At 36.6% G+C, this 23,045-nt stretch overlaps 1 protein-coding gene across 6 annotated transcripts in view; it reads right to left on the bottom strand.

The window, feature by feature from the left end:
* Positions 1 to 23,045, bottom strand: part of LOC114456953 (CAP-Gly domain-containing linker protein 4) — a 78,097-nt gene that overhangs the window by 40,787 nt on the left and 14,265 nt on the right. For all 6 annotated transcript variants that reach the window (XM_028439066.1, XM_028439063.1, XM_028439067.1 and 3 more), the window contains exons 6-8: positions 18,504 to 18,622; positions 4,735 to 4,977; positions 1,422 to 1,557 (exon numbers count right to left, since the gene is read on the bottom strand). In XM_028439066.1, the coding sequence (XP_028294867.1) occupies positions 1,422 to 1,557; positions 4,735 to 4,977; positions 18,504 to 18,622 (498 nt within the window). The remainder of the gene's footprint in view (positions 1 to 1,421; positions 1,558 to 4,734; positions 4,978 to 18,503; positions 18,623 to 23,045) is intronic.

Genomic DNA, 23,045 nt, shown 5'->3' with positions numbered 1-23,045 from the left:
CAATGATATAGATCTATGGGTCAGATAAGAGCCAAAATCATATTTACCTGTTTGCTGTTGTGACGCGGGCCTTGTTTTCATGCACAGTTCCGCATTCACTTTGATTGACAGACTCAAAAACAGGAAGTCAAAGCCTATTGGCTTGGTGATCACGGCGCTCATTTCCATTTGTATAGGTGTCTATAGAACGAAGGCAGGACTTATATACAATGATGTATATGAATGACCACCGGCAGTAGACCATAGGAAAAGACTAGTTAGGTATTTTTTCGCATTTAAAAAAAAATCATACATAAACGGATTTCTCAGAAACTCCAGATATCAACTTTAAGAATGCACAGAAATTTTTGTCTCCTCCATTTTTCCTTTACAACATTTAACAATAAAGGAGCAACAAGTTGCCGTGCTTTTGGTGGTTTTAAAGCCCTGTTTTGCGCCACAGTCCCTCCTCCCATCTTTTATAGGAGAGGCGGGGCCAACAGTGACTGATCCAAAATGACGTCACTGATCTGATTTCAACCAATAGCAAAATTAAATTGCAAAAGCCGCTGTTCAACCCATAGTGAGCATTCACTCTGACATGTTACAGCTGAAAATGCAAAATTTAAATACTTTTACTAAAATATGAAGAGTGGGACTAGGATAATAAACTAAATAACTTCATACCTAATATATGTATTAGGCAGAAAAAAGTGGTTTTAGGGTGGACTTACACTTTAAGTAGACATGTGTTTTACTTCAACGTGCAGTTTAATTATATACAAACACTCATTATATATTAAAAACAAGAGTGTGACGATAGCCAAAGAAAGCTGGTATGTTATTAATAATAATAAAAAAAATTGCTTGGATGCATATGGAGCTTTTTTTTCAATAGGACTCAAAGCGCATTACAAAAAACCATTATTTATTCACACCAGGTATTCACATCAGTCATACCAGTAGTGGGAAGCTACACTGTAGCCACAGCTACCCTGGGGCATATTGACAGAAGCATAACTGCCATTTTGCGGATGTGACCACAACCAACATTCATGTATGATCCATACCCATTCACTCAGCTGTATGTTTCCCATAACAACCAACACAGCAGCCACTCTGCTCTAAAACAAGCAGTTTTTATAGTTTTAAAGTATTTTTATAGTATTTTTTGAAACATGGAGTGCTTTTTTTCTGACTTCAACTCGTGCATTTAGCAAAAAATTAAAATCGCTGTTTCCTTAGAAATCGAAGGTTTTTGTGCTTTTCTCTGATTCTCTAATGCCAACTTGTTCCTGGTTTTGCCATGGTGCATCACATATTACCCACTATTACCCAAGTTTAAATAAAAAAAAGCCAAATCCAACACAACCCGCCTTATCCTTTACAGTTAATAGTTAAATCATGTTTGTGTAGTTGTGTTTTTCCACTATAGTACCTACCATGTCTGATTTGGCATGTGAAATATCGAACGCCCACCACTGAGCCATCGTTCTTCCCTTCCGGTTTGTCCAGTTCCACTCCAGCCCAAAGGCCTCCAGAAAACTCTGTGCTGCCGCAGAATCGCAAGGTTCCCACCTGTGTGCACACATTCAGATAATGAGCTGATACATTGGCTGAAAATACAGACATACAAGACCCAGCAACACCTCAGATGTCATTAAAGTGTCACTAAGTCCAGCTCAAATTATGATCAAGAAATCAGGTGATTTTGTCACTACTTATTACCAGATGTTAAAAAAAGAAAAGAAGGTAACACTTTATTTTTAGTTTTATACACAAGGCTGACATTAAACTGTCATTATTATGACATGACACCTATCATTAGCATGAATATGGTTTCATGGAGTCATCAAGTGTTTTTCGTTACCCAAACCCTAACCCTAACTAACCCCACCAGATCCCTCCACTCAACCCAAAAAATACCAACATAGCTCCAAAGGTGTCATAATTTAGTGAACAACACTTAATGACAGCCTTCATGACACCTTTTTCATGCTAATGACAGATAATAGTCCTATTCGCATGGGATTAGTTTTACCTAGGGACCACATGCGATTTGTAATAATTGCAGAGAATGTCTGTGACGTTAATCCCGTGCGAATCGGCCATGTCAGTAATTTAAAGTAAAGTAAAAACTCCCCCGAAAATTACCTACTATATTTTGCTGAACTCTGAGGTCCTGTGATAATACTAATCCAATGTGAATTGGCTTCTCTGTGATTTGGACAGAATCACAGCATGATTACGGGTTGTTTTGTTTCCGGGACACGTTTATTTATTTTTTTTATTAATTTTAATGTTTCCTTCGCATCCAGGGCCTACTTTTCTTCTTAGCGCCCGCCATGTTGAAAACAATATGAGCGAATGTTACGCAATACGTAGCGTGTTGACATATATGGGAAATGTTTGGAAATTTCAGCAAAATCTCAGGCTTTGGTTATCCCGTGCGAATGCGCCACATAAAAAGCAGATGTTGAGGGGTCATTTATTAATTACATGGGGTCTCTCCAGATCATACTTATCCCGTGCGAATGGGGCTGACAGCATGATGTCAGACTTACCTATAAAACTCAGGTAAAGTGTTACCAAAAAGAGTTACACCTGTCTATTAATTCTCTCTCTTATCTTTGGGGATTTTGTCAAAACGTCAGCTTCACAATGTCACCACTGGTGTTAAACCAACATAGAATACGTTTTGTATGCCTTTTTACATTCAATCCAACTAAACCCAACCTCTGAACCAGTACATACTTTTCCTGTTTGTAAAGCCTTCACACTAGGACTGACAGGGAACAATCTGTAAACTATATAGCCAAAAAGCACAAGAATGACACTTCCTTTAAGTGGCTAGTCACACATGACAGTAGCACAGCACCAGGTATGTTTCACTTGCTTTGAATGGATGTAATTTTCAATGACAGGAACAGAGGAAGCGCAGATGTATTTTTTTGCATTTTGGATGGCACTGTGAGGCAGATTGTCTAAATCTATGCCATGAAATAAAAATGGAAACTTCATTCCACCTCAAATTCCAAAGGTCTTTAATGTCAAAAGGATTGCACAAAGCTTTCACCACCAAACAAAGGAAGCAGCTTACATTGAGGATAGGTAAAAATATCCTTTGCCTCAAAGAATGAGCTGTAACTACTGTTAAATACACTGAAAGGTAAAGAGCTCTGCCTTTTTTTTGGTAAGGTGGATAAAAATCATCAAAGCCTAAAAAAGTCAAAGATTATTACACTGTTGAATTGTAAATACAAGATGTAACCAGAGAATATTAAAATTCTAATTTGTGCAAGAGCACATAAGGGATTTTCCTCTCAAATAGTAACAGCTGCCTGTGCTCTGACCTTTACAATGGCTTCATAACCAGCACATTATCTTCATCTGTATTTTCCAAATGTCTCTTGGTTTTTAAGACCACATGAAAAGCTGGTGATGTGAACTTCTCAATAACAATAGGGTCTGTCGGTGATCTGCTGGAGTGCTCCCAGCTGGCCAGCTGCTCAATCAAAACACTAGTGGCTGTTTGAGAATGATGAGAAGCCCAGGAGAGATCATATTTTAGTCATGGCAAGCAAACAGTTTATTACCCTTCAACTCCTATAATCTTGAACTAAGTTTCCATGATTTGCCAATATAGGACATTTTTAAAGATTAGTTTTTATTCAGAGGTGCATTTTTTATTTATTTTTTTAAAGAAGAAAAAAGTAAAGGCATCTTCACGTCATTCTTTGTTTATCGGAACACAAGCCTGACTGCTGTCTTTCTTTCTGAGGACCATGTATTCATTTTCTCTGTGCTGATCTCTGTCTTCATCAAAAGGGAAGTGAGTACAAACCTCAAAGCTCCCGTGATTCTTATTATTGTGTGATTCATCTTTGCTTTTGTTTCCATTCAAAACTGATAAACAATATATTCTAGCTTTTTCTGTAGTTATTACCAGCACTGAAGTAAATAGTTAATAAAAAAAAACACTGAACAATAGCTGGAAATGGCTCATTATTAGTCATATTTTTGAGCACTAGATGTTGCAATTTGGCTTAAAATAAACAAATCTATTTTCATTCAGGTTTTTGCTGTGCCATGTGTAATACTATTTTTCATTTCACTCTCTAATGCTAGTACGCAATGCTTTGACCAATCAGAATGCTCAGAGCCTGTAGACATTGGTGATATCAAACACAATGGAACTGGGCTTTAGTCCTGGCCATTCAGAGCTGGATAAAAGAGGGACCTGCCATTTTAAGCACGAGCACTGTGCACTAACTGGACAAATTTCTCAACTGAGAAATGCATTGATGTCTGTAATAGCTGTGTATTTTCTGATTTTGTAGTGCTGTTTTTGTAAGTAACATACCCAACCTGTATATCAGTGGATTTCGCTCGGCCTGTAGTTTCTAGTAGTATCTTGTTATAGAGCAGCAGTGACAATACCTGAGTTTGCGGAGTCTACTTTTCCCTCTTTGAACATGGTGTGTGTGCAGTGGTCTTTTGTTCTGACTTTGGGTGGCTACAGTTTTAGTTGAGTTTCTGGGGATTACTGAGAGGTATAGAATGTGTGATTTAATTCATTCTTTACAACATTTAGAACCATGAGAGTCACAGAGGCTGGAGCTGCCCCTGAGGGTGGTTCTGGTGGGGCTGAAATGGTTCATATTGAGGACCATTCCCTATACATAATAAAAGTCTATTGGCAAATTAAAACATTGCAGTATGAAAATATCTTTGTGACAAAGATCTATATCTCACTTTCTGCCCAGCTATCACCACTTTATCACCCAGCCGGATTCCCATGGATGCAAGTTGAATTCTGGCCTCATCAGACAGCGGTTGGAGGGACGGGAGTGTTGGTGGCAGAGGAGAGCTGGGTCTGGGTAGCGCCTCTATCAGCATAGCACGCAGCTCCTTGGCCATGGTGACTGCGTCTGCCATTTCCAGAGGCATGTCCAGGGGGTTGGGCACCACATCTGCTGGACACAGCCCTTTTTTATTCTATAAAAGGGAACAGACATAAGGCAAACACACATATAGTAGGAGTGTAACAATAAGTGTTTTGATAGGAGCCGCAGATATATACGATGTGTCAACAACATTGTAAAATAGCATACAGAGCAACTGGTAGAAAGGTACAGCCTGTTGTACACATTTAAAACACTCGTAAAGCTATTTTGTTTCAGTTATTCATGTTTTGTACAGAGCCCTTATTGATTTTCATGAGAAATGGACTTGATTTATACAGCGTTTTCACCCCACCGAGGTAGTCTCAAAGCTCATTCACCCATTCACGCACCAATGGGTCAGAGCTGCAATGCAAGGCGCTAGTCAACCATTGGGAGCAACTTAGGGTTCAGTGTCTTGATACTTCGACACATAGACAGGTATATTCCTGGGATCGTATACCCAACCTCTCGATCAAAAGACGACCCATCTGCCACCTGATTCACGGTCGCCCCAATTGAATAGGGTGACAATTTCTTGTTAATTAAAAAAAAAAAAAAAACCTTCTTGGGTAGCGACAGTGATTCAGTTAGTAAAGAGGTTGTCTCTTCTTATGAAGAGGTTGTGGGTTTGCTCCCATGGCTATACAGAAGTGTCGCTGGGCAAAATACAGTAAACCAATATCAGCAAGATTCTTTTTGCATTCTTTTTGAATAATATGTTAAGGTTTCATTTAACTGTTTCCACTTTGATCTCCTGACATGTTAGGGCAGTGGTTCTCCACCTTTTGTGGTTCAAGTACCCCCTTTCTCTTACTTTTGAATCCAACCTTGTGTCCGACTACAAAATTTTGCTCAAAATTCTGTGAAAAAACAACAATAGAGCATAATGATGAAAAAATGAGTGAAAACACACATTTTAAATAATCTAATTTTGTAAAGAAGTGGAGTTAAACAGTAGTTAGTGCCTCCTGAATAGATTTATTTCTATAGCTTACAGTATATAATTTACTGTCATCTCACGCCTGGACTGATTCTAGTATTTTCAGTTCATGTTCTAATCAAGATCATTTCTATCATCATTTGTTGTGTAATTGTATGTGCTTTTAGAGTCATTTTGTGTATTTTGTTGTTACTTCTTTATATTATTCAGTATAATTTTCTCTTATTTTGTGTGTTTTTGCTGTCGTTTTGTGAATTACTGGTAATATTTAGTATGAATATAATTTTTTACTAAAAAAAAAATTAAAGTTAAAACTGGTTAATGTATTAATTCTTAATAATATTAACAACATGTGACATCACAGTTGCTTTCGTCATGTCATTTAATTTTTAAGCAGACAGGACTGGAACCTTAGTTTGAGAATCCCTAACCTGTTTTAAATAGGGATGTAACGATTAATCGTAAGGCAGTTAAAAATCGATTCATAGGTATCACGGTTCACGTCGATTCTCTGAAAATTGAATCGCAGTACTTTTTTAAACAGCAGAGGGCGCTATCTATTTATCCTTCTCTTGTAGGCGTAGGCGGTGGGCGGAATCTGCTACTACTTTCTTTCTGGCCGCCTTCTACTCCTAAACATGTTAATAAATGATTCCTTACCCCTTTAGCACCAAAAGAATATCTGTAGTATTACGTGAATATCTGCAAAAGTCACGTTTTTCTATTAGCTCTGTCTGCTAGCATAGCATCTCTTCTTCACTGCAAGAATATCTGCATGCCAACCAACCACTGGGTAACCAGTGCCCTCTGCTGGTCCAAACAAATATCTGATGGAAATACAGTGCAATGACGCAAAATAAATTTTCAGTTGCACTTTTAAAATGAAAAAGAACTATTATGCAGTTTTGCATTGTTTACTATAGAACCAGAATTGAAATTAATAAGCTTCTTCTTCATTTGTATTATTCCTTTATTTATTTCATTCAAGATTTATTTTTAGTTAAATTGCATTGTTTTGAATAGTTTATCAAGGGATTCTTTTGACAATGAAAAGAAAGGAAAGGAACATTTTTCAGTCATCATTTGTCCCATTTTGTAAAATAAATCATGAGAGAATCGTATTGTGAACCCAGTATTGTGAATCAAATCGTACCGGGAGTTGAGTGAATCTTTACATCTCTAGTTTTAAACAATCGAGATTAGGAGTTAAAAGGCAACTAGATATCAGAAGACATGCAAACAGCGTATTGAACGGTGCCTGTTTCCCATTCTGCTCAGGACCATTAAATTAACATTTACAGAACCGAGGAATTGAGATTGTGGTATGAACATACCATGACATGTTCTTAATAATCAGTGCATTTTTTCTACATGGAATAACTATGCACGTTATACAATACAATACGACAATTACTTCTCCATTTATGTGTTTTGTGCAAAATATGGAGGTGAAAATTGTTTTTTTTGTTTGTTTTGTTTGGTCGTGAAAGATTCTCCATTACCATCAAGTGCCTATAAAAGGATTATAACGCAAAATAACAAGACAACTTTTTTTTGCCTCAGCTCCTGATTTTACAATGAGCGTGATTTAAATTCATTAGTCATGTTTTCACTGAGGCCCAAAGGAGGGGAGTGGAAGAGAGGTGGCGTGAGGACATGCCAAGTTCATTGAAAAACAGAATAAAACCGAGACAAAATGCATAACAAACGCCAAGACACATGGACTAAATAAATCATGCACTGTAGAACCAATTCAGCAAGAATCACGCATATAAAAACGCCACTCACCTGAAAAGTCACTTTGGATTCTAGTTTTAAGGGGAAGACGCCTGAATTCTACAGACGCAGACCAAATGCTTATTATATTAATAGCATTGATATGTTTAACAGTTGTCCACCTTGGAGATATAGTAAAATCTATGCTAAATTAATCTACTATAAAGTACATTGGAAAAGCACACATGGGGTTGTACAACGACTAGCATTGCAATCATAATTTCAACCAAACCAAATCAGTAGTTGAATGCCATTATATATCCTCAGAGCACATATTGCTTTAGGCAATGTAATGTGTTGACCTAAAACAGTGTTTCTCAAATGCGGGTAATTTACAAATGAAATCACTCAAAATATTGGGGTTTATCATGTTCATTTTTTTAAAGAATGATACACACACCAAATGGGAGATGACCGAAAATGATAAAAACTATAAATAATTTAGTACAGGTGGACTCCAATTGAGCCGTAAAAACCTCTGAAAGTTTGCAGTATTTTAAGGCTTTATTGTTTTCCATAACTTTAAATAGACATGTCAATTTGCAAAAGAAAAACCTGATTGCCCTTGTAATCTTTTAAAACGATAGAGAAAACGGCTCTGATTCAGGTTTTCGGAGCAGTTCCTACATAATAGTAAAGTAGTTTCATTACCAATAATTTACATTATTAAACTGCATTTTTTCTTCAAATGATCTAAGTTTTTCATCATAAATTCAGAAAAATTTGTGTAGAAAGTTATAATAGTGTGACTATTCTGTTGGCCTGCTGAGATTGTCTTTATTATCTTGTGTGTGTGTGTGTGTGTGTGTGTGTGTGTGTGTGTGTGTGTGTGTGTGTGTGTGTGTGTGTGTGTGTGTGTGTGTGTGTGTGTGTGTGTCGTTATGTGAAGTTGTTGCTGGTTGAGAATCATTGTATTATAAGAAGGTATATTTTAGACTTATTTTTCTTTTCGTAACAGCCAAATGATTCAAGTAAAACAAAAAGACAGTCACAAGAAATATGGTCTGGGAGAAATAAACCGGCCAGTACCCCCCCCCCCTTTCTTTTAAAACACAACCCATTGTTCACTTTCAAGGTTTTTCTATAATACATCACTGCAGGGCCAGAGCAAAGGAAAACCAAATGAAACTACTTTAAAGACCTTTACTCAAAAACGTAGCCCTACGACTACTAGTAATCACCTAACCACACAAGGCATTTCATGTCTGCCTGAGAACATCAAAACGTTTATCCCCAACGGTCAGCACACTTGCACAGCAATCATGGTCCTTTTAAAACTATGATGCTAGATACCAGGGCAGATACATCATTGTGATATGGAAAGGTGTCTTCATTTAAAACAAACAAACTCTTCTTTATTTTTAAAGTACAGACAGATGCAAACCCTCAATATGATTTATATCCTAGGCAGAGAATGTGCTGTGGGCTTCATATTAACCACCACAGTCCACATACAACAATCTATCGACGGTGATGCAGCAAAACAATCGTTTGCCTCTGATTATGCAAATACTTTCAATGTGATGCACAGTGCTTTGGTGACCTCCAGTGGGAAAATCAGTCCCTACAGTAGGAATTGTGCTGGTTTACTACCCACAGCCTCAGTGACTGAAACACAATCCATATTTCATTCTTTCTGCTTTTATCCATTTCCTGTGTTTATCAATTACGTTAGATAATCTCTCAACCAAGCCACAAAAATATCTAATGCAAAGGCTGAGGGGTACATGGCAGTCCGCTCAGATGTCACATTGGGTGAAAAAAACACTGAATAGTCCCTCCTATCTCCTTTACTATCCACTTTTCCCTAATCTCCAGAAGTGCTTAGGTGGCAGCCATGATAAGGAGCGTTCCAATTCTCTAACAGCTAAGAAAAGGAGGCTCAATGCTTCCTTTATAACCTCATTTAGCCTAGAAAACATTGAAGCATCCTTTACCTAAGGAGATAATGATGTCCCACAATTCCTTGCGGCGACAACATTTAAAGGGACCCAGCTCATCCGAGTGTTCACGGAAACTCACAATGACTGATAACAGAGCACTCTGTCATTCAAGAAAAAGGGATCAGAAAGATTTTTAGCCACATTAGGTTTTATTCAACATATTGCATTCACCTAAAAATGCTTTGTGCGGTTGTACATTTGTATTCCTACATTATGTGAGCCAATGTCTTTCATAAATGTAACAATTTCATAAAATCATACTTATTTTGGATTAATGTTGATTTCTGAGTGGAAGGTGAGTGTGAGCAACCATTCTCAATGTGACGTTGTTTGAGTTTCACTTTAGTTCCTCGTAGCCTGGTAGCCTCTTTTCCTTTGATTTACATTCAAACCTTGTGATAATTGAGATTGTATCTGTAGTTAGAGGCACAGGGGAAAGTGTTAAAAATGTGCTTTTAGTGGTCCATTTTCGGCGATTTGAAGTTTTTTTCACCACGGCAGACATCAGTAACCTTAACTGCCGTCGGATAATTACGTCACCTAGTGGAAATGTGTCTGATTGTCAAAACAATGTGATGGCCTTTCCTTAACTCCTTTAGGAAGTCTCCTAACACCTTTAACACTGTGATGTCATCCACGGGGGTTAAGGAAAAGTGGATAGGAAAGTTGATAGGAGGGACTATTCTGACGCACCCACTGAGTAAATCAGAGGCAAAACACGTTAAGTGTCAAGCTAAAAATTTACATTTGGTTCTTGGTTTTCCTCACCGACATTTTCAGCTTTTTCTGCAAAAGACTTCAAACTATTTCTCTGATTACATCACATGAATGTCTTCAAACTGTTACAGGGACAGAATAAAAGGAATAAAGGTTATTTGAGGAGTGTTGATTTAATAGTGAAGCCACATCATCAGCACTAAGAATCAGAAAAAGAAAGATCCAAGGCAGTGGCAGTTAGAAGTTAACAATGGTCATTAATTGAGTGCAGTGCAGACAGCTGTGGAAGAAAGTCCAATTATTTAAACATTTACTTTCCTCCTGCCAAATACAGTTTTTTGGAATACATTGGAGTATAATGAGCACCCTTGTCTACGCTACTGTTGTAGTTTCCATTACCCTTGGAAATGCGCAAAATCTAAATAACGCAATAAAAACTGGTAATGGAAACACCTGAATTTCGAAAAAATAGTAATTAGAATACTAATACTAATACGAATATGAAAAAATACTATGGAGGGCGAGTAGTACCACAATTAAATAAATACACCATTCATTATATGATTTAAAGTGTCAATAATTAATTAAATCCACTTTACATTTCATTTGCATTCTGAAAAGTATAAATATTTCTCTACTTATTTTTAATTTTTTCATGGTCTGGTGTTGCAGCACTTTATGAATTAATTATATCTGTCAAACTTGCTCGTCAAAATCTGTGGGGGCGGTTTCCTAACACTTGATTGGTTACCTGCACATCAAGTCACGCTAAATCAATTACTGGCAATGGATTGAGGCAGAGCTAGTAAACATGATTCTGATACACTGGGTGGCGCTATACAATCCGTACATTGTTTTTGTACTATATTCCAAAGCATAGACCAAAGCAATAGATTTGGCTGGATTGATGTTAACCCCGTCCCCACAAACTTTGGTGAGTGAACTTGACAGATAAACTTAATTCATGAAGTGCTGCAACACAAGACCATGAAATAAATAAATAAATATATAATGAAATATATTTACTTCATACTTTTCAGAATGAAAATGGAATGTAAAATGGATTTCATTCATTATTGACACATTTAATTAATTAATTGGCACATTAATTTATTCACACATTTGATTAACTAATGAACGGTGTATTTATTTATTTAATTGTGGCACTCCTCATCCTCCATAAAATATTGCTAAAAAGTTTTTACGCTTTTCTAAGGAGGAATTTCAGATGTTTCGATATTGAAATGTATTGCAAAAGCACTATGGAAACAGAAAGTGGCGCACCTGGTCACATGACCACTTCTTTCAAATAGAAAGTGTCTATTCGTATGGTTGCCATACGGACAACCCCTGGTGCTATTGGTAAGTTCACCAAAGTACAAGTACGTAGCGTCTTAGGGTCAGGTTTAGTCTTAGTCACGTGACCTAACCTGGCCAATGAGGGGCGCTGCGTTAGGATAGAATATCGGTATATTGATACGGCAACCATACGGATAGCCACTGCCAAGAAAATATGGCGTGGTGGTACGTATAGACAGAAGTGGAGATTATTACTGCCACATTTGCCATGAAATAACAAATACCAAGTGTTATAAGGAGGTTTGGCGTGTCCATCGTCTCACGGGATGAGATTTCACGAGAGCTACGAGGCTTCAGCCCAAAACAACCTTCAATGGAAACACATTCAAAGCAAATTCTACTTTGTCGACAGTAAAAAAAATACTGCTTTTATTTTGCGAAAATCAGTAATGGAATCACAGCTAGTGTTGCATAAAACCATACAAAACATTAAAAGGTGAAACAATCATGTATTATGATGTAAAAGGAACATTTCAGGATCTGTTCAGTTTTGTGCACAAATATCAGACTATAAAATAGTAAGACTTATTACTAGTTCTATATGTTTCTGAACACATAGAACTGAAACTGTACCTAAGACTAACTCCAGTTTATGGAAGCTAATGTCAGAACATTAACTGAGGGGGGCTAAAGGACGAGTATACGTTTTAGTTTAGAAATTTAGTTTCAAAATTACTATTCCTAACACCACTAGAAGCCAAATTAAGTACAAGATACAGATGAATTTTTTTTTTCATTCCATCTGTAAGACACAATCTTAAAACCTACTGGAAGATATTGATTAAAAAAAACCTTTCACACAGATTTTTCAGTCCTGGTGCGATTGAAAGCGATTTTAAAGATGAAGAGTTGGAAATTTAATGACTTGTGTAAGTTGGAGTCACAGATTTTTAACTTTCAGTCAAGAAACTATATTTTAAGTTTCCTTCCACTTGGACGAGCAGCAGTTTTTCTGTTCACCTCCTAAACAAAGGAACAAAGCATTGGCTTACTGTTATTCTTAAAGTCAATGGAAATTTTCAATACAACCTAAAATCCAGCTGTTTCCACAGTTTGTTTATTAGATGATGTTTATAAACAGAAGATGTGATGGAATTAATGTCAAGTTACTTTTAAACACTGTCTGTTTGGGGAAAGCATGCTGTTAATAGCCACAGAAGCATTATTGGCTTGTTGATGCATGGGTGAGCAGTTTCTTCAACATAAATATGTAAACCATTGACCACAAAAATCAAGTAACTTTGAATATTGTGAAAGCTGCACCAATGCTACAGATGGGACTGTTTTTATTCCAAAAACCATCTCCAGTAAATACAAAGAGTATTTCCACTCATCGCTGTGGGAAAAGGAGAGTTAGTGCCATCTACAAAAGTGTAAACAATAGCACTAATGATGACTGAGTTACATTGAAGGACCTGAGAGCACTGAGAATCAACTCAAATGCATGGCACTACTAGTGATGGATGAGGCAACAACGATGTGTCGGCGCATGCATCAAGCAAAGCCATGTCGGTCCAGATATTGGTTTTAGAAAAAGTCACGTGACCGATACAGCCGCTGTTTCGCCCATCACCGCGGTAACCAAACTGTGTTTAAGAAGAAGCACATCTGCCACCTGTCAATGGGATGCGTCTCAGTCTTAAGAGAAACATTTGTACATCAACCCATTGTCAACAATGCTGTGGTCATCAGGGACCATTATAATTTTATATCAGTAAATAAAGTATTCGTTTTAATTTCCTTGTTTCAAATTCATCTCAGTTTCAGCTTGATCCCTCAGAATTCAAATCTATTTCAAAGTGACTCTTAGTTTAAATTATTCATTTTATGATCTGCAGGACAAATGCTGCATTTGTTCATCAGAACTGTCAAATAGGAATAAAAACAATGTCGATGCTGAGGCATTACCGTGCACGTCACCAGCCTGAGTACCTCAGGAGGTCACAAATACACCTACAACTAGGGTTGCTATTAAATGGTGCGTCCTGTACTGAGCCAAAACGGAAACCTGTTTGTTCTGTATTTGCATAAATGACTAGAACACTAGACGTGTCCGCCAGACCGTCACACACAAAAATGCAGGAAAAAACAAGGCCAGCAACATTGTGGTGGTGGAATCTACGTAGGACTCCTGCTCTGTGTGGTGTGTCCTGTGTACCTGGCTGTGTGTGGTGCTTTCAATGACTGTTGGACAGACAGAAAGAGAGACGACACACACCTGCGCTGCTCAGACCCTAAAAATGTCCAAATTTGGAGAGTTTTCAGTGTCACAGCCTGGACTGTCTGACATCAAACAGCCTCAGGAGAACAACACTTTAGATATGAACTATCTGAGAAGTTCTTATCCATATCTCCTGAGGCTGATACAGTAAAACACTGCATGATTGGATTGTAAGCTTGTAAGATTGATTAATCTGAAAGACTATTGTGATTAGATTTCATGTTTAGGATGTGGAGGTTTTAAAGTCGAATGATTTATTATTACAGTAGTATTAGGTAATATAAATATACATTATGTATGGCCTTTTAACAAAAAATATTATATATGTATATTCACTAGGTTAAAAGTGTTTGTAGAGATTTCTGTATATTCTTGTGGTTTCCAAACTGGGGTACGTGTACTGCTAGGGCAAGGGTCTGCAACCTGTGGCTCTGGAGCCTCATGTGGCTCTTTGAACTCTTTTGCAATGGCTCTCTATAGCTATAAGAAAATATTAAAATAATGAATTGTTATTTCTTACAGAAGGCATTAATGATCAATGACATTGACACCAACTTTATATCCTGATATAATAACATGTTAACCAAAAAATAAATTGCATTGTGTAATAACTATCATCAACCATCAACTTTTCTTGCACCTGTGGTTAACGTTACGTTTTAAATCCCTTGTAAGATAACTAAACCAACAAAAAGACTATTCTGGAAGAAAATAGAGATTTTATTTGTGTGGGGAAATATTTATTTAACGTGCCAGATTAATATGCATGCCTGATATGTTGCACAAATCTAGCAATTAGTATTACATATATATATATATATATATATATATATATATATATATATATATGTTGACCGACATGATCATGTGTTATCAAATTCAAGTTATTTTTTTGTAGCACTACAAATACATCAACATTTTTTTTAATAATTAATAGTATTATTCGATGTCACTAGAATTTTATACACTATATTGTCTTCATTAAGAAAGTATTTTTTCGTCTCCGGAAAGATTTTAATCCAGGTGAGAGGAAGCAAAATGGCTCCTTTGAGAATAATGGTTGTAGACCGCTGCCCTAGGTATACTTGAACACAATTCAGGAGGTACGCAAACATTTCAGTTTATTTTTCAACAATATAGATTTTTTTCATCATCCAATCATTCATAATTTGTTGCACAACTCTGCAAAATAAAATAAAAAAATGAAAAATAAATGAATAAAAAGGCCTAAATTCAAGGTTAATGTTGAGAGTTTAGACGAGCCTGCAGACACAATAAATAATGTAGAACATGAGCTCAGGGGTACATGGGACAATAACGTTTGGTAAACACTGTTTTATGTCAAAATGTTTCTATTTTTGATGATTGTGTTCACGGTGCCATGGGTGTCCCTCATTTTCTTTTCTGAAAGGTGGCAACCCTACCTACAACAAACACACATACAGACATTTAGTACCTTCTTTGTTGTGGCTAAATTCATAATGAATTCATATTATTTTTCATTATTTAGTTTTCGATTATCAAGCTTCCACGAAGCAAGCCTCTGATCAAGTGGTTATTATTAAAGACTGTCAACCCCTCATTATTGTAGAGTGAAGGGTTTATGGAACAAACACACTGTATGTGTTGCCATACAGAAAGGTTTAGAACATGTCAAGAGAAGTTGGAACAACTAGTTTTTTTAATATGCATAAATAAAAATAAAAAATAAAATAAAAACATCTGCCTTGATGTTAATGTCAATGTCAGCTTTATTTATATAGCACATTAAAAAAGCCAGCAGCATAGCAAAGTGCTTTACAGTGAAGAGAATAAATATACAACACCATAAAACAAAAGACATTAAACAACAATAACACACCACTAGTAAAACATTAAAAGATTTTAAAAACAACAAAAAAAACTCTTTAGGCTCTGCTGAAGGCCAGGGCAAAAAAGTGAGTTTTTGAGCTTAGTTTTTAAAGAGGACAGGCTGTCGGCAGTCCGCACAGCTAGCGGTAGTGCATTCCAGAGGGTGGGAGCAGCCACTGAAAAAGAACTGTCACCTCTGGATTTTAAAATGAAATGAGGGACGTCTACAACCATCTGGTTGGCTGACCTCAGAGCTCTGGAGGGCTGATGCAATGAAAGGAGGTTAGCCAGGTACTGGGGGGCTGCATTTTAGACAAGTTGGAGGCTGACGGATACCAACATAGAGAGTTACAGTAGTCCAAGCATGGGCCACATAGGGTTTCACTTTTGCCAGCAGCCTTAGCTGAAAGAAGCTGGACTTTACCACTGAGCTGACCAGTCTCACTAATTTAAAAGCACCATCCATGATAAAAAACCAAGGTTTCTAGCCTGGGGACCAATGTAGGGTGCTAGAGAGCCCAGGGAGCAGGTGAGGACCTGCACCTGGTCAGGACGACCAAATAGGACCACCTGAGTTTTATTTTCATTCAGAGATAAAAAGATAAAATCCATCCAAGCCCTGATGTCCTTTAAACAGTCGACCACAGCCTGGAGAGATTCTGTGGTCTGTGTTTTTAATGGCAAGTAAACCTGTATATCGTCAGCAAAGCAGTGAAAAGGTACATTATGTTTCCTAAAAATCACCCCAAGGTGTAACATATATAGAGAGAACAGTAGGGGACCCGGAACTGATCCTTGTGGTACCCCACATGATGAGACATGTACATAAGCAGTGTCACATTCACATGTTCACTTTAAAGTATCAAATACATTTTATTTAAGATACAAAATAACTAAATATGAAATACAATGGCCTGAATTGTATTATTTTTAATACTAGGTCTATGCACCAGTGTGTCATTTGAACCAAGTAGGTTGCCTGCAATAATGTATAAAAGATCCAGCAGGTGTCAGTGTTAAGCCACAGTATCGATACAGTATCGATACAATTTTGGGTAATGTGTCACAATGTTTCACAAGGCCTCATCTACCCATGACTATATGGCACAATGTGGGACTCCAACTTGTATTATGCAGCCCACGGTGTGTGGTGAAAATCAAAGTTTACAAAAAGAAAAGGCCCACAAGTGTCTGAAGTGTGGGATCATTACACACTGAACACAAAAGACACACAGTGCTGTGTAGTGTCCTCATTGCCACGGTGCTTTAGCCTTACATCACAGCAGCTCAACAGGAAGCAGAGGGCTTCTCTGAGAGGAACCAGAGGTCAAGTTTATCATTTTCTTTGCAAATCACTTTGATTCTAAAGCAGAGACATACCTGCAATATGAATATAAAATATAAAACAAGATAGTTACCGTAATATTGTCAATTTAATTGCGTGTAAAAATAAAGCAACCAGTAAATTGAAGTGTTTTGGTTTGAGCCTCCTCGGGAGTACAAGTGCATTTAACTGCGAGGCATAAAGTTACATGTGCCTCCTTGTAAAAATAAAGTGTTTAATACATAAATAAAATAAAAACAGAAACTGAATTGCATAATTAATGATACTGTAACTTATAAATCAATAGTTACTTAAAAGATAATGTGCAGTTATTTTTCGAAAAGTGTAAAGGAAGCTGCATTTCTTATATCATTTTGTAGTTGGACAGATAACAAATCGACAAGCATAGCAAATTACCAAAGCTAAACAAAAAATGTATAATTGTGTTTTTAAGTTAATTTCATTTATATTGTTAATTGTTAAACTTGGAAAATGTGTCACTTATTTAAACACAGGTTTTGTTTGTTTCGGCAATACCCATTTATAATGTAATGCGAAATAACTTTGTTAGATTCTTCTATTTTTCTTTTTCTGTGCAAAACAACTCAAGAGGGGTTTTGTCATCACCTAATTATTTCAGTTATGGAATAAAAATCAAAAAGTGTAACACCTGATATTTTTTGCCCTTAAACTGGAAGAAAAAATGAGAAAGTTAATTTCATAACCATACCTTGAACCTACTGTGCTTATTACTGTACAACATATTGTTATTTTACAATTCTACACATTGGGGTAATAAAGACAAAGTTTTCCTTCTTTTTTAAATTATTTCTATTCATTTTAATATAATAATAATAATAATAATAATAATTATTATTATTATTATTATTATTATCATTAATCTATTTATTATTTCATTGATTGATTTACATGTGTATTAAACTAATTTGTGTATATGTAACAATATGCTCTTCATAAGGGGAATGAACTTGTGGGATAAATAGAGGGGGTAAAATGTGTGCATATAACTGGAAACTACAAATTAGACTAATCACAAACCACACATTAATAAAAAGCTGATCACAAAAAAGGAATCTGATTAATTGATTAAAGGTGGATGGAATAATCGATTACTAAAATGATAAATTACTGCAGTCGTAGTTTGCAGTCCATCGCAGAGAAATGTGTCATGGCAGGACACACAATTATTTAAAAACATGTATTATTTTTATTAGGAAAAGAAAGAAAACATCTATGCTAGGATGTAAATACAATGAAAATGATCCTACTTAGAGTAAGGAGGTCTTTACATCTTTTATTGTTTTTACACTTAACACGCCTTCCAAAATCTACAGATGTAGCTTTTATTAAAGTGACCCCTTTTAGCTTGTGTTCAAATGATTCGGAAGCCTTTTGGTGTGCATAAACATTGAACAATGACACTTACTCTGAAAGCAGGATTGGCTCCGAGCTCCAGGAGACATCTGGCTGCTGATGTGCACAGGTTTGATGCAGCGATGTGTAGAGCGGTGCCAAAATCAAAGTCACTGCAGGTGGCGTCACAGTCTGCAAAGCACATTGGGGAATCAGTAAGGGTTGGTAGCTGAGGAACACTGAACCAAAATAAAACTAACCAAGCATTCAATTACATGCTAATGTTGCCCTATTTCAGGTTGTACTGATGCTGAAACATACACACATACATTACACACACACCTGTTTAAACAACTTAAGCCAACGCTTTAATTACTGCTGTAATAACAGATGCATGAAAGAAAACTGCTTTGTATTTTGAGTCCTAATAAGTGGCTCAAACAGAGCACAAGCAAACATTTACATTGAACTCTATTTTACCATGTAGCGACAAAAATGTGTGGACTTTCCTCTGAATAATCAAATACAGGTGTTCCAATCACCTCCATGGTAAGAAGAACTATTAATGCTTCAGCATATTCTGACAAATTATTTTCTAGCTCCCTTCTTTGTGTAAATGTTAGCAGCAACCTGTTCCAACATGATAACGCATCAGTGCAGATATGGGTCAGAAATTAATATAATAAAAGACCGACAACATTGTCTACATAAAAGAAAATAAAAAGACAGTCATCAACATCGACCACCAGATTGGTTCTCATTATAACTCACAACCTTTTCCTAAATGTCCTAAATCTAAGTACTTAGATGTATACATAAGGAAATATCACATCAGAATATAAAATTACTATCTTAAACAGTTTCTAAGAAAAGCTGCCCCATTGAAGATACCTCGAACAGAGTAAAAAAAACGGCACAAGGGCAATAACTCTAGAAAAAATTATTGCTCACTTCTCATTTTCGAACTCCATCAAGGTATTAATACCCGGAAGTCACACACTGAATTTGGTTATCCTTTCTTAAACGGTTGCTGAGAAAAGCTGTCGCCATTAACTCGGACAAGCAGACACACGGAGCTCAAACCTATTATAACCCGTCCACTTTGTGGCAGAGGACAATAAATGTACTGAAAAATGAGGATATTATACACTTTTTCCGTTCCTTCAATTGACATTTTATGCCTTATCTGTATATAAGATATATTTGTTTGCATATGTTGATTTGGCAAGGCAAATGTATTTGTGTAGCGCATTTCATACACAAGTCAACTCAATGTGCTTTACATGATCAAAAAGCACAAGAGAAAACATTCAACAGCTTAAAATCAATTAGAACATTTAAAATCAGTGAAGTCAATTAAAATAATCACCAACATGACCCAAAATCTCCCTCTCAATCATACGCAGTAGAGAGAAAAAGTGCCATTAACCACTGGTGAGTGGTTTTAGACTTTGTGCACTTTCTAAATACTTTATACACTGGCAGTACACACTTTAACTTCAGCACTTTACCTGTAACTCTTACATTCATCTACTTGGTATTTTTGATTGTTTGTATTGTATTTATGTGCTTAAAGCCTTGTGAATAATGTTTGTTTTGTAACGAGCCAAGGGGCAACAGATGCAAATTAACATTTTTGCTAACTCTGGCGCATTTACAAGATGTTTTTTTTTTTTTAAAAAAAGCTATTTTTGTGGACCTATTTAGTTTTTTCTTCCTGCTCTGCCTAGACATATGTGTTCTGGCAGTTCACTCGCCCCTCCTGACTCACTTCTGACAACCACTCACCTCATCGCTCCACCTGGCTATCTGCAGCGCACCTCATCTGCGTGTGCACACCTGCTGTCATCACACTATCAGCTGCTCCCTTCTTGTATCCTTCTTTAAAGCAAAGGCTTTTCTTGTTCACATTTGGCCTGGTGGGACCAACCGTCGTGTTTTCACTCTTGATTTGTTTTAGTTTGGGTTGTTTTCCTTCTCTCTGGTTTTGGCATCAGCTTTGATGCCCAGTACAGGTTTGGCCCAGTACCACATCCTTTTGTTGTGTTGGTTCTGTCCTGCCAGGCCCGATTCGTACGTCCAAAGATTTCCCCCGGTGAACTTCAACCCCACTTCACGTCGCACGTGAAGTGAAGCTCTCTTGTTATTTGGTCCTCTTAAAACCTGGTTCACTTATAATCCAGTGGGTGACAGTAATACACTAAATCGTAGTATGCCAACCACCATAAAACCTTAAAAAGAAGAAGCTCTCAATGAACATGGTGTCGGACGGCGGTAAAGTTAGTCCATGCGTTAGCCAAGGTAACACACTCAAAACACTATAAGCTACTATCTGGCACCACTTCGGGTTCAGAAACCACAAGGAGACTGATGAGCTTGTCAAAAGCAAAGCGATTTGCGAGGCATGGCAAATGGCGGTGAAGTAGTTCGGAAATACGACAAACCTCAGGAAGCACATGTTGCGACATCACCAAGATCTAATGTCCCAGTCGTCCACTGGGCCGCAACAGATGAAACTGGAGCCTTTTCTGGGCATGGGTGTGTAAGAGATGTATCTTCTAGGGGTGTCCCGATACAACTTTTTCATTTCCGATATGATACAGATATTGCAGCCTTGCGTATCGGCAGATATCGATATTAATCCGATATCAGCATGGATCATAAATTATTTTTTTTTATTTAATAAAAAAATAATTAGTTATTTTGTCGTATGGAATGTTAGAAAAGTTTTGATCAAGTGATGTTACAATAGTCAGCAACACTAGGTATGAGAAAAACAGACCCATTTATTATTAACCAATTGTTACATACATTTTAACCTTCAAAATAATATCTACAGTATTCTACAATTGAATAAAATAAATTAAAAATCAATAAAATAAAAAATATTGGTAAATCTGGAAATTTGAATCCGATATCTGATATTCGTTTTTAGGCTAATATCACACCGATATCGGATCGGGACACTTGTTGTATCTTCTGCACTAGCTGCACCAATCACCTTTATGAAAAAATAAAATGAAAGTCTGCATTTGCCTCCAGCTCCTTTAAGGAAATGTCTGAGTTAACTTGTATAAATATTATACTATAGATTCTCTGCAAAGACAACCTTCACTGTCCAGAAACATGACATATTAAAATACTAAGTGAAACTCAAGCAAAATATTCACATCAAATTGATTAACTGAATGGGACCTCTCAGAACTACTCTTTTAAATTTCAACGAAAATTGCACAAACTAGCATCCATTTATTTCTCAAGTGGAGCTGATATATTATGCAATAACAAGAGCTCAAGAGGGTTTTTTATCTTATTCTGTTAGTTATGGAATAAAATCAAAAAGCAGAAAAACTGACAAAATGTGCTATTTATTTTATCTGATTAATTGATTAGAAAGTGGATGGAATAATCTATTAGCGTAATCATCAATTACTGCAGCACTAGTATACAGTCCATCACAGGGCTGCACACTGCTTGTCACTTTGAAGAAAAGCATCTGCTAAATTAAATTGTAATCTTGTAATATTGTGATCTTGCTACCAATAAAAGGAAAATATCACGATATTTAAATGTATTTTGCTGCAAGACACTGTAACAGCGTATGGGCAAATATTTAAGCAAATATTTTAACAAATTACAAAAACTTTTCCACACATGCAAAAGATAAATATTACCAACAATTATCTTATTTTAGGACCCAACATTTACCTTTTTACACTGTGCAACATCATTGCATAGCGGCACCAAAAACTATAAATTCTAAAAGTGCTCTTAAATATACACAAAGCAAACAACAAATTAGGTCAACAAAAGAAGATAAATTACAACATAAAGACACAAGATCTGTTTTAATCTAATTTAAAAAACTGTCAGTAAGTCTTTACTTTTGTCAGCATTTAAAAAAAAACATGAATAAAATGACACCTCTATATCTGTAACTTGTACCTTTAAACTTTATCTCACTTTGAAGCAGGGGTGGACGAGGACAAAAGCTCAGGCATTTTGTGTCCAGACCAGTCCACTACATTATCACTGGACACCACGTAGAAGCTGGTATTAAATCAGTAATGCTCAACATGTGGCTCTGTCTTCATTTTAATTATTATTCCCCCAGAAAACCTTAAAAGGGGGAAACTTTAATCCCTTTTTTGCCCCTTTTCAAAAAGTTATGACGCTTTTTTCGGACTTTAGCTTCCTTTTACCAATAAATAGCCCTTTCTTTTCCATTTTTTGCATATTTTTGCAAGTTCTTTTGACACTCCAAATGTCCTTTCTTTAATTTTTTTGGCCACTTTTCATCCAAATGAGCTAACTTTTACCCAATACATACCACTTGTTTTTTGGGGGGGGGGGGGTTTTCCCTCCTTTTGCCTATCTTTGTTCCACATCTTTTTCACTTATGTTTGGCACATTTTGCCCATCTAAGCTACCTTTTTCCTTTACATACCACCAGTTTCCTCTTTATTTGCCCACTTTTTTGGCTACTCTTAAAAGCTTTTGGTCCATTTCATGCCAGATGGCCGGTCCATCCTTGCTTTGGACAGATGTACAATTCATGTCTCTGATAGGTTGTGAAACAGCACATTTCCTGCATCAGCTATTCCTCCGCCATGGA

Source organism: Gouania willdenowi, chromosome 22 (genome assembly GCF_900634775.1).
Source record: "Gouania willdenowi chromosome 22, fGouWil2.1, whole genome shotgun sequence".
Taxonomy (NCBI): domain Eukaryota; kingdom Metazoa; phylum Chordata; class Actinopteri; order Blenniiformes; family Gobiesocidae; genus Gouania; species Gouania willdenowi.
Note: the sequence above shows the minus strand (reverse complement) of the source record. Positions and strands in the feature narration are given on the sequence as shown.